General features: G+C 33.9%; 1 protein-coding gene across 1 annotated transcript in view; it reads left to right on the top strand.

The window, feature by feature from the left end:
• Positions 1-13,001, top strand: part of CSMD1 (CUB and Sushi multiple domains 1) — a 1,222,061-nt gene that overhangs the window by 1,041,883 nt on the left and 167,177 nt on the right. The window contains exon 38 of the mRNA XM_075049874.1: positions 10,033-10,151. Within this exon, the coding sequence (XP_074905975.1) occupies positions 10,033-10,151 (119 nt within the window). The remainder of the gene's footprint in view (positions 1-10,032; positions 10,152-13,001) is intronic.

Raw genomic sequence — 13,001 nt, 5'->3', positions numbered from 1 at the left:
AAGGATTACCTCACATAATTACATTTAATTCAAACATGCGTGTTTGTATTATTAGCTCTCTCAAAAACTTTAAATACTATAGAATAACAGTAAATTCATCACATGTGCTTGCATAGTATTGTTTTTAACTGGGAATAGGTATTGCTAAGAATATTCTAGTCTTTAGAAAAGTAACGTGATGATGAGTTAACAGTCTGAAGAATGCTTTAATGAAGGTCACAAAGTAAATTCTCTTTAATTTTGAATATGAACATGCTCTGTTTTCTTACAAAGGGCATTCAAGAATTTTTTTTGAAAATGGGGTTCATTTTTGTATTACATGCATTCCAATATTAGTGTCTAAAAATGTTAATATTCTTATTCATCTTTTTAAGAAGTACACATAAGTAAATAAACACATAGATGATCTTTGATAAACTCCATTTAGGACTGAGATTAAAAATTGTATAATATAAATATGTCCAGAATTTTGAAAGACTAGATTTCCAGCTCATAACAAATCTTTTAAGCTAAACATAATCCACAAGACAGTCTTATGTTTTCATTTAGTTTCCTGTCTGTTTCAAGCATTTAAATGTAAGCATATTGTAGTTTTTTTGAGTACAATCATTCTAATGGTGATGTAGAATGAAGATATGACTATTACTTCTGCAAGAATTTTTATAGAATCTAGTATTTTGACAAAGTTCTCTTCTTTTATCTGGGGACCCCTCCTCCCCAATTGGTCAGCCTGTTTTGCTCCCCAAGCCTTTCCCCTTAACCTGCACTGAAGGTATAATTCAATATGAAGTCTGAAGTACAGATTTATTCTAGGAAGTTGTTGTACAATGAACATTTTGAAGATCAATTTTTATCTTTTACTGTATCCGTTTTATTATCCCTGTGACTCCTGAAAAAAATGTGTTCTGTTAACAAGTAAAAAGTGTTTGGGAGCATGCAAGGTCACTTGGATTTATGCTTTTGTTTGTCTCCTAATTGCCAGTCCCACAACTGTGCTCTGTTAAAGTATCTATTGACTTCAGTGGTGCCAATATTTCAAGGCCAGGGTTTTTTAGAAGTGCAACTCAGTACAGGTCAAGGTAGTAACATTCAGCATTCAGAGCTTAGTTAACTATTCTGTTGATAGTCTGGCAGGAAAGAGTAATTTCCTTTCTTATGTGGCTATATGGTCTCTGCAGGGCTAGCAGGAGTACAGTACATCTGTGTGTGTCTCTGAATACAGAGACTGAGCAAATCCCCACAGCAAGAATGTACTGTTTTATATTGAGCAGTCACCTTTTTAGATCAAGAAAGAAGCAGAGAAGGAAATACTTTTCTGTGTAAAAGGATGCAGATATTGCTAGTGTTTGATTATGAATCCTGAAGCCTGTGATCATTTGGTCACCTACGGTTTGAAGCAGCATCGGAAAAATAAATACCTTTGATTTAGAAGTCAGTCTAAAATTTGGATTAAAAATGTCCATCTGTTGAAGGGTTGTCTTACGAAGGCAAACACAAAAATGTCTGGTGTCTGGGAAAAAACATTCAATATGAAATGCTTTATTAGAACATCAGATACTTCTGATAAAAGCCAAGGACAAGGAGGGCTAGATTCATAGTCTTTCTAAATAAAATGCTTTGCAGCTGTAACATTCAGCTATGTTGTAAGAGGCCTCAGTTCAATTCTTTCACCTTCTTGCAGAAATTTGATTGTCTGAGTAGTCATAGTGGGGGTCCTCAATATCTACTTTTAAGGCTGTTCTACCTAATAAGGCAAACCAAGCAGCTGTAGCAGGATTTGTTTCAGCATTCTAATTACCAGGAAACGTGGTCAATCATTCAGGTTCAGCTTATATTTAAATATTTTGTAAAAAGTAATACAGCACTAAGATTAGATGTAATAAGAACACACCACTCTTGTGAAGCCAGAGACCTATGTTTAGTGTGTACATTTAGAGGAGAGCTGGACTTGGATGTATGTAGGATATAGGCAATTGGTCATGATACTTAAGTGGGTACCTGGTTTTCGGTTCTTACTCAAATAAGTGTTTTAAAAGTTTATAGAATGGAATTACAAAAGAGAGTTTAGGAGTTTGTCTCCTTTGCTGAAATTCTCTGTATACCTCCATGATAAAGGATATTCCTCTGAGTAGCAGCAATGTGGGTTCAAATCATTGCAGGTAACAAAGGCCTTCTCTCTTACTTTTTGTAAGTTAGTAGATGCTTTGCAGGAATCCACTCCATTGTCTCCTTTAGTTTGTCTTCATTGAGGACAGAGGAAAAGCAATGGATTCTGAACCCTGCCGTAAGAAAATCCTTCTTCCCCATTCATCAGTTCTGCTATTCACTGTAGCACTTCTCTTTGTGCTGCAATATATGACTTTATGTAATCACAACAAAAGAAATTTCAATGATGCATAGAAAAATTAGTATTTCAAAGGTGAATGACAGATTTCCAGAAAGAATTTTATAACATCCTTTTCATTTCCTGATCAGAAAGCAAGCTGAGGGGACACAGTAGATTAAAGAGAGGAAGAGAGAGCACAAAATTTCTGGGAAATACAGTCAATAAGTAAGAGCTAGTATCAGTATAGATTAATTTAAAAAACCAACATAATTATGCCAGTTTATATTAGCTGAAAAACTGTCCATTAGTTTTGAAAAAGAAAAGAAATAATAATAAATGACAACAGTGTAATCATGCAAGCAAAACAGAATTAATATGTATTTTAAAAATCTCCAGTAGATAGACAGAAATTTCATAGAGAGGAAAGGCTCCAAAAAAAAAATTTTAACTAGTCCTCAGAGAACTAAAATTGGTGGGCACACTTTTTATTTCATTTTCAACTAGGTCATTTTGTTCTTAAAAGTATTTTGCTGTAGAAATTTGGTGGGTCTGATTAAAATTTAATAATGGTTTTATTGAAAGTATTTCATTTATAGCTATGCTTACTTTAGTATTTGAGTAACACTTTTATGAATCCAAATGCACTCCTGTATAGTTCCTGCTCTTCTGTGGAAGGGGAATGTCTTTGTTTATGAAGTTGTTTCCTTGAACAATCAATTGCTGTCAGTCAAAACTAACAATAAATATTCACAGTTGTTTTGATTTTTAATCAGATTTCAGGGAAATCCACAGAGATCATGGCTTAATTTTCTTTTCTCGAACCATAAACCAAAATACTGAACTTCATGGCTACCAACATCCCTCATGGTATACAGCCATAGCGTTCGTTTCTCCTACTACACGTATATAGTTCCCAGTTAGCATTAATTGAAATTATATGTGTGCATCAGAGGACACTGGATCCTTTAATATGGTTTTAGATATAACTATTTTGGAAAGAGAAAAGGCTATTTGTCTTTGAAATTGAGAAAGCTGTAATACTTTTCATAAGATGAAAATTTTGCAAATCCTCTTTTCACATTTCACATTGTATTGCATTTGGCTTTTGGGGGTTTTCTTTGCTTTCTTTTAATTCGGGAACCAGGCTTACTGTTTAGTCCTAAAACATTTAATACACTTCAAGAAAATTATTTAAGTAAATGGGCTTTGTTTTAAATGTTTTGAGGGTGACTGGAAAATTACATGAACAGGAAGTGCAATGAAAGTTGCTGTGTACTCATTGTTCCCCTATTAACAAGAACAATAAATTATTAGAACTAAAACCACTAAAACCCTTCCTATGCAAATGGCCAGTAGATCAGAGTGTTAGTCCTGGAACAGTGAAGGGTTGGCCTTACATTTAATATAAATTCTTCACTAGTGAGAAGACCTTTAGGAATTACAGTGAAGACAATTAACTTTCCAACTATAGATATAGCAGGAAAATGCCAATTCACAATAAGAAGCTGCTGATCTCATCATGTCCAAATAACTTACTTTAAATCTTGCATCAGCAGGCTACAGCAGGGATAGAAGAGACAAAGTGGACCTAATGGTGTTTTGACTAGCCTTATCTTTTGCTTACATTTCAAATTGGAGTAGTAAGTAAAACTGCTCTAAAGTAACCATTCCAGAATCCGGCAGACCCTTGATGTCATTATATGAAAAAAGTCTTTATAACTATATTAGGAAATCACCTTAGTATTTTAGAATAAATGAAGGAGAGTTTCTACTTAAAAAGATATTTTCACCAGTGTAAATGTTATACATATGCCTGGTTTTAGATTAGTATACTAGGGAAAACAGCTTTATTTCAGTAAAATATGTTTAGTTTGCTATCATGTGACCACTTATCTTATATTCCACACTGTATATTGCTGTTTTGAAGTAACTTTACAGAACTTCATAAAGACTTTATAAAAGCTTCATCCAATATGACAGCTTCTTTTAACCCTCAATATTTCAAGATAATTTAAATAACTGAGTAAATGTTGGTTTATTTCTTGAAACTTTGTCTTTCTTTTAGCACTATGTCTTTCTCTTGCCCTCTCCATTTGCAGGCTCTTTGTATGTCTTTATTTTCATGGGAAGGATCTGACCAGTCTGCTTCTGCAAGCCTAAGTTCATGTCTAACCTAGGCAGTGCACATGTTCCTTTTGTAGCCTTCAAAACCACAGAAGTCTTCTGGTACAAAATACAATTTTGTCATTTACTTTAGGACGTTTTTGTGTTAGGCTACAGTCAAACTGATGACTTAGATTATTTTTTTTCCTTTGTTCCTTTGTTTTTTGGTTGGTTTTTTTTTTTTGGTTTGGTTTTGGTTTTAATGTCAGATACATGAACTCACTCAAAACACATAATTGGTTAGTGCCTTAGAAAAATTTCATTCTGGTCATAACATAATTGTAAGTATTATTGAGAGCCACTGTGTGGCATTGTTTCTTGTTATTTCAGAAGGGTTGTAGGTGTTAAACTGGTTGCAGTAACCTATGATGAGAAACAAAAGCAGTAAAATATGCAACAGATAACTGGAAAAGACAAGAATTAATCATTTAAACTAATCCTTCATATGTATGGTTTTTTTCCCCTCAAACTGTGGTAGAATAAATAACATAATTATTTTCACAACCTCCAGCAAGTTCAATCAAAATGTGCTTTGTTGCATTTCTAATATGTACAACAGTAGGAAGAATAAATATTCCTGCTATTTGATTGAATTCCTTTTAATCTTAATGAACAAAGGAAACAACTATCCAAACAGTATGGTTTAGAAATGTGCCTGTTTAATTCGATTGTATTTGTAGGCACTGATCTTTCAAGCTTGGTCTTAAAATCTCATTTATTAATTCAGCAGTAGTTTCAATATTTTCTTTAATATAAAAAATTAATCTTTAATATAAACAAATTTAAAAAAAGTCTGGAAATAATGAGTATTTGCTCATACAGCATGCTGCTTGAACCTCTCAGTTGGTCAGGTTTCTTTTAGTAAGAACTGAATATATGAGGAATATAGACATGTAGGTTTAGGCCCCAAATGTTTGAAGTATATGTGTGAATATATCCAGATATAGCAATTAGAATTAAAATATTTCATTAAAACTCTTGTTTTATGCAATCAATATTTTAATAATGTCATCTAGCCTTATTACCTTGAATTAGGATATATGGCACAATTCAGCATCACTCTTTTTGTAAGCTTTTGTTTTACCGCTGTACCAAGATGATGTAATATGTGTGAGAACATAAGCTTACTTTTAATTACTGTCTCCTTTTCTGAAGCTTCTCTGTTGCATATTTTCAAGTGCTAAATGTTCTCAGGAGCTGAAATAAATTTGCTGGTAAGGGGCCTAGAAAGCAATGGCTATCTTTTGTAGTACTTCTCTATCATAAAGATCTCTTATAAATTCAAAGACAAAAATCACACTAGCAGAGAAGAGAATGTATTCTTCTAAGTAGCATATTGTTTTTTGTAGGTTCAGATTAAGATCTTTCATGCAATTCGATCTTTAATCCGGCTCTTCAGTGAAGTAATCTTTTTCCCTGTGTTAAAGCAGGTGTGAATCATAAATATGCCATTTTTAATTTAGCAGGTCCTGATCCTGTCAGTATATCTATACAACTTACTAGGTATTGACATGAATCTGACCCCTCTTGCAGTAATTCTTTGAGATAAATGCATTTTCTAGGCTGGTGTCTGAAGCATGCAGTTTTGGAAGGGACAGCTTGGGTTTTGATATACACCATCATCAAAATGGAAAGAAAATTCACTCCAGCTTGAAGTTTGTAATATAATAAAGAACAATATGTTTCAGTTAGCCACATAGGGACGGGTGGGAGGAATTCAAAAAAGAAAGCCTGATGACTTTTGGTCAAGCTGTCAAGAAATTCTTGTGTTATTCAGTTTGCAGCTTTCTGAAATGGACACTAATGGGCATTCACATTGTCAGATATGCCAGCAAGGATTTTCTTTCTGCCAGCAATGGCAGTGATGTTTGGACAGAATGTGAGGTAATTGTAGACATGTATATAATTATGTAAGTGAGGTATATTTGTCTTATGCCACAGCGGAGCCAAGAAAGTATTTAGCAGGCAGTAAGTGGAAGAAGGTCAGGGAGAGGGTTATCATTCTTGACATTGATGTGTTCTCTCTTACACTGCATAGCAGACGCTGAGCTCTGAAGAGCATGCACTAAGCAATCCTTGTCCTTTTTTGATTGCTTGGACTTGACATTTAACATGTTTTCCCTTTATTATTGACTGTTCACATACAATCTAATTTAATGTATTTCAGAGCCTCTGAATATTTAAGTTCTCTAGTTTGTCCCTGGATGCCAGAATTTGTTTGCTTTCTCTCAAGCATTCTTTAGATTTTTGGACAAGTTCTAACTAAACTAGTTATCCAACTAAACTAGGCTAGCATTATGCAATGATTAGCATGATGGGGTTGAGGTTTTAGAATAGTATTTAACTCTGTTTCCAACTTTTTCTTTGCTTTTGGGCAGGTAATATTGCTTCTTAATGACAGGTATATCAAATAAAGTCAATTATGAGTGGGTTTTACATAGTGTTTTGTGATATTCTGATAAAATATTCTATACTGTAAGTTGTATCATCAGACCAAAGAAGTAGGATATTAAAAGTATTATGCAAAGTATAAGCAGCTAGCAGAAAGTTTTTACCAAGTTATTAGAATCTGTTAAAGTTAAAATACGTAGTGTCATTCTGTATCTAGCAGTTGCACAGAAAATTACTTTGAAGATTTTCTTTTGATCATAGTCTATTTAAATTCTGTATGCTATTTAACTAATGATGGAAAGAGCTACATCACAAGAAAATTATTAGTATTGCTATGCAGTCATTGTTATAAAACTGTTTCTGTGACTTAGAAAAATCTGCAAAAGTAACTTTATTCATACAGAACTAAGACTGCATGCCTATAACTCTCAACACACAGGAATGCTGAGTTCAACCAGAATACAGATTTCTTGAAGACAGGAAGTGAACCTCAAAATTACATTCACAGAATTCAGCAAGTACCTTGCTGTCTGTAAGCAATTTAGTCACTATGTTTTTGTTAGGTGCTTATTTATTTAATAATGATGAGTTTGGAGCAGATCTTTTTAAATTTTATTGTCTATTCAAGAGTGAGAAGAGTAAGGAAATGCAGAAATAAGGCTTGATTTACTGAAGTGGTGTCTGAACACTGGATTGTCAAATGAGTAAACAACAGTCTATATACTGTAGTTTGAATTATTGAAATAAGATGTTGCCCTTCACTTAATGCTGGAGCAAATAGACAGTTTGTGTGGTTGCGGATCACAGCTATTTAGTACCTATACTCAAATAAATTTTCTGGACACGGATACATTTATGGTATTGCAGAATACAGAGTGGTTGACCAAAAGAATGATACTAGGAAACTGCAACAAAACCAAAACCGTTGAAGTTAATGATGATATCCTGATGCCTATTTGGAACATTACAGTTCCAGGTAATGACCACACATGAAGTCCCTAGTGCCACATGAAATCACCATAACATCATTTGAAAGTTGATGATATTGGTAGAACATAAAAAATTGTAACTTCTGTAGTAAAAATTGCTGAAAATCTTTGAAGTATGTTTAGATATTTTCCTAAATTATACATTCCAGTACACAAAGGAACTACTTCAGGGAGACCCTGTAGCTTGCAACTATTAAATAATTCTTTACATGCTAATTAGAAAATATTTATTTGATAACTCTTGCATCAGTTGTTACAAAGACTGCACTTCATACCTTGATAGCTGTCACTCATCATTAGAATGGCTTGCCATTATCTCTGTTCATTCCTGAAAAAAGTGAAATGTAGTAAGACTCAAGGGCACAGGGCATAGAAAGAATGTACAGGATTATGGAACATATTTCCAGGAAAGAAAAAAAAATGGCTCAGGAATCACAATTTCAGGTGAAAGGATAAAAGCTATTTCAAACTTCTGTGTGCTACATTAGGGAAAATATATTTACTTCAACTAAAACTTGAGCTGCAAAAAGCTGACTGGAAGTGGCTGAAGTGGGAAACACAAAATTCTTATGTATTAATTTAAGATTAGTAAGGCATTTATATTTGAGTGATGAAAAGTAGATACATTAAGGTTTAAGGCATAAAGTTAAAACCCTGTCTCTATCAAAATGTGTAAGCAGCATTATCTGAAAGAAAGATGTATTTCTGTAGAAAGACTAGGGTTTCAGTGAATAATATCAGATATTGTTTCATGATGAACCATCTGGAACAACAGACTCCAAAATGTCAGATATCAGAGTAAAGCCAGATATCATGTAATTTCTGTACTAAACACTCTGTAAAGTTGCACTTACTGTCACCAAAGGGGTTAGATTTCATAAGAAGACGGTGAGAGTTGTAGCATTTAGTCAATTATTGTTTCATACAAGTGAACTGAAGGACACATAGTATCACAATCAGGAAAGTATTATTTTTGTCTGATTTTTACAGAATTTTATGCTAATAAATTCTAAAGATCTCTTCTCATACATTGTGAAAATAATTTCCATTCTGTTCTGGCTTCTACATGCCATATTTTAATAAATATAGCAGTTACAAATTTATGTTTCATTAGTAACTTTCTTTAATTAATAAATTGTTTTATGATTAAGATTATACATTTAAAATTTATTTTTTACTTCAAATAAGGTTTTTGATATTATAAGGGGAACAAGATTCTATTGTCAGACCATAAACCAGCAAACTAATTCTGCTGCTCCTTCTGTTTGCGAAGAAAATGTTAAAAGCACAGAGTTATAGAATCTAATAAGCAGTTTCTCAACTGTCTTGTTCATTTGGAGCATTTTAGCTTAGATAGCAGAGATGATATGTAATTTTCAGTTGTACTGACTAACAAACTTCTTAGGTAAGCACCCAAGGGAAAAAACCAAAAGTGATATGCAATTGGCAAAAAGCAGAAGCTAGTACTTCGGGTTGCCAAATTTAGGTGAACTCATTTGAGAAATTACTAATCATGAAGTCTCTTTGTAAAACTAATCTGTTTGTTAACACCTGGCTTAAAAATAGTTAAGAACAGACTGTCCTGTCACACCTATGCAAAGATTTAGTTTTGGGTTAAGAGTACTAAATTTCAGATGTCTGAACTTCTTTATAGTCAATGGAGTTTCTAAACATAAGAAACACTCTTAGCCTTTAGCTGCTGTTCCAAAAGGCTCTACCACCTAACCTCAATAGTTCTGCTCATCTATTGTTGAAAAGAGAGAATGTGCATAAAGTGTATTCCCTCTTTCTCTCTCCATTTCCTTCAGGAGGATAAGAAAGAAAAGAAGAAGAAGAAAAAAGGCTGTTTAATATACTAGAATTACCATACTGGCTGAAGACAATAAAATAGGATAGTATGTGACAACAACATGACATAGTAATTGGTACAGTCACAGTATATAATCTTTGTGTTTCAGTCATACCATTTGTATTCTGCAGGGCAGTTCTGAAAACTTTGGTGTTTTAAGCAAAATTTCAGTTTAATGTTGGAATAAATTTTTAATTAATGTTCTTTTAAAAAACCCAATGCTGTGGAAAGAATTAATTAGAGCAGAGAATATCAATGAAGAGCTGTTGTCCACTTATCTATGTTTTTTCAATCTTTGTGTTTACTTTCCTCAGCTGTAGGCCTTGCTGCCTGTCCAGAACCAGTAATTCCTAGCAATGGGATCAAATCAGGAGATAGATATATGGTGAATGATGTTTTGTCATTTCAGTGTGAGCCAGGATATACATTACAGGTACTTCTTTTTTTCATTTTTCTTCGAATTATACACTGTGTAATAATTACAACAAAATGGCAATAGACCCACCCCAAACCTATTTTAATGAAGAGTCTGTAGTGTGTCCATAGACATGATTTAAGTAGAGCCTATGTGAGTACTCCCACATTATAAAGCTATGAATGTGTAGTATGTCTGGCCCTCAGTAAATATGGGCTGGCAAATCTTGTCTTAGATTAACATACCATCAAGCAGTAAAAAACATCAAAATGGACAAGAAAATAACATGGTTAAAATATTTTCTCTAGAAAATTATTTTAGTACTGTGCTTATTGAAACTGTACTCTGTTTTCCCATTTTTGGAAGTGGTTCCTCTAGGTGAAATTTTAACCACAGTGGTAGAAAAACATCATGGGGTTTCATATTCTGCTCAGAAATTGTAGGATTTAGTTTCTAAAGCAGATTTGATTCATGCTAAATCTACTCTTAAAAATCTTTCAAGGAAAGAAATATTACAAATTAGCTTACAGATTAGGGATGTTCACTGTTCACACACTGGTTTAGTTTCCCATGGTAGACATGTTATTGTTCTGCTGTTTATAAATGTCACAGCACTATGTAAATCTAAGACTGAAAGCTTTTTTCTTCCCTCTTTAGTTCCTCTAATTCATTTACATGTATTCCACCACTGGTGCAATACATTGAAAACATCTGAGTTCAGCATATGATTGTATCAGGGAAAGCAAAGTGTCACAACCTCTCCTCCAGAGAAGGATAAAGTTCTGGCTCCCTATCTGATGTTTGACAATTCAGTACTCCCTGAGCGCATATGGACTTACTCTTTGGTCTCAGTATTCCTTACCATTCCCCTAAAATTCAGACAGGATTCAGACTGAACATCTTAGCTTTAGGCTGGCTGTGGGAACACCTGCACTCGAAAAGTCTCTCTAGGTAATCAGCAATGTTTACCTTCTCAGTTGTGTGTTACAGGTACAGGGTCAAGTCTTTAACCTGATGCATGCTCTTTACATTTATAGCATGACTTGAAACAGACTGTATCAGAAGCATCCCATATCCATACCAAAAAGGATTCTGTCATATAAGTATCCTACTAAGTAGAAAAGATTGAAGACTTGGGCCCAATAAGGCCTACTCTACCCATCCTGAGCACTTGCTACTCATTTAATGGTTCAGGGATTGCTGACAAGCCAGCTGATCGTTCAAATATAAACTACTTAAGTTTTTCTCTTTCCAGCAAAGGAAAATTTAATGTTATTTTGAAAATACCTACTGGTTTAAAACCTTTATTTTCCATATTTCATCTTTCCCTTACAGTATCCTTTGTAGGTAGGAGTAATGTCAGTAAGAAAATGAGAGATTTGATATCATATTTTTATTATATGGTCCCTTCAAAAGGACTGTCTGTCATTAAAGCTTGAGTCCTAGATGGATTCTGACTTCCATTTAAAGACTGCTAATGAACCATTAACCTTTTTTCTATTTCAAAGTAGCATTAAACTAAATATATGATAAAGACCCATATTCTACAGATACATTTATGTTGCTATAGCTGAGGCAAAGGTATGGGAACTGAAATTTGATCTTCAGTGATATTAATTTGTTATAATGAGGTGCTAGCATGCTTTTGGCCTAGGTGAAGTATAACAGTTCAGTAATTATCACAAGCCAGAGACTATTCCTGATAGGCAGTTTGCATCGTGACACTTTGTTTTAGAGATGAATTCAGAAGAAAAAAGTTGAGGAGGTAGATATGCAAAAGAATATGCATTTGACCTCAAGGCTAGAAAACAAGCCCAAGCACTTCCACTAGTACAGATGTAGCTTATATGTTCTTATCATCCTTTTTTTGTATGCATTGAGCTAAATTTATTATTATTAATCCCTAGACTCAGGACATTCTATTTCAATGCAAAATCTATCTGAAAGTCAGCGTATAATAAACTTGGTTAAACAATAATAAATATAATTGTATTTTAAGAGTTGTTGGATTAAATCAAAAGTAATCTCTTTTTTGCTTCTTTGAGAAAGATTCCTATTTTGAATATTTGTAGAAAAGCTGTGTGGAATTCTTTATATATTTTTATTCAGTTTGACCCTATGGTGAAAAGGGTCAGGATCTGATGGTGATGCTGGTAGGGCTGTCATAGAATTGCTGTTCATATAATTGCCAATAGGTGCTTAGCACCTCATTGCTGTGATCCAGGCCACCGCTTCTGAGCCATTAAGACTGAAATATATATAGGTGAACATCTGATTGTTGGGTAAGCTTACAGCAGTGATCTGATAGAAAAAAGTGAAAAACTTACCCTGTACTAACTGTTTCCTCTGGAGATGGAATAGCATCTAATCCAATTTATTCCATCTAAAAGCTAGTTATCTAATCTGAATCAGCTGTTTAGGGTCTCATTGTGACACTACAGATAAATAGCCACACACCTCCAAGGGCTGATCCGTACTAAGATTTTGTGTTAGGACAGGTACCTTACTCTGAAAGTATCGCCTTTCTTCACTGATTAGGATATCAAATGGTTAACATGGGTATCTAGCTTTAAACTGCTTCGGTTTGGTGAGGTGACTCCTACTTGTATTGCCCATCATATTCCACACTCTTCCCTCCCTACTTTTTCAACTATGAAACATCTGCATTTTGCATATGAAAAAAGGGGATGATTCCATTTTTCTGACATGGATTAGAAATAGATAAGCCCTCAAGATACAGCATCATTGAATTTTCTGTCCGTACTTAAAATAGTATTGCTGAAATATCAAGGTGGAATGATAACAGTAGAATATGAATACTTCAGAAGTAGTTGGAATGAGTACAGGAAACCTTTTGAAGATACACAT

Source organism: Buteo buteo, chromosome 17, assembly GCF_964188355.1.
Source record: "Buteo buteo chromosome 17, bButBut1.hap1.1, whole genome shotgun sequence".
NCBI lineage: Eukaryota > Metazoa > Chordata > Aves > Accipitriformes > Accipitridae > Buteo > Buteo buteo.
This window is presented reverse-complemented; position numbering and strand designations above follow the sequence as displayed.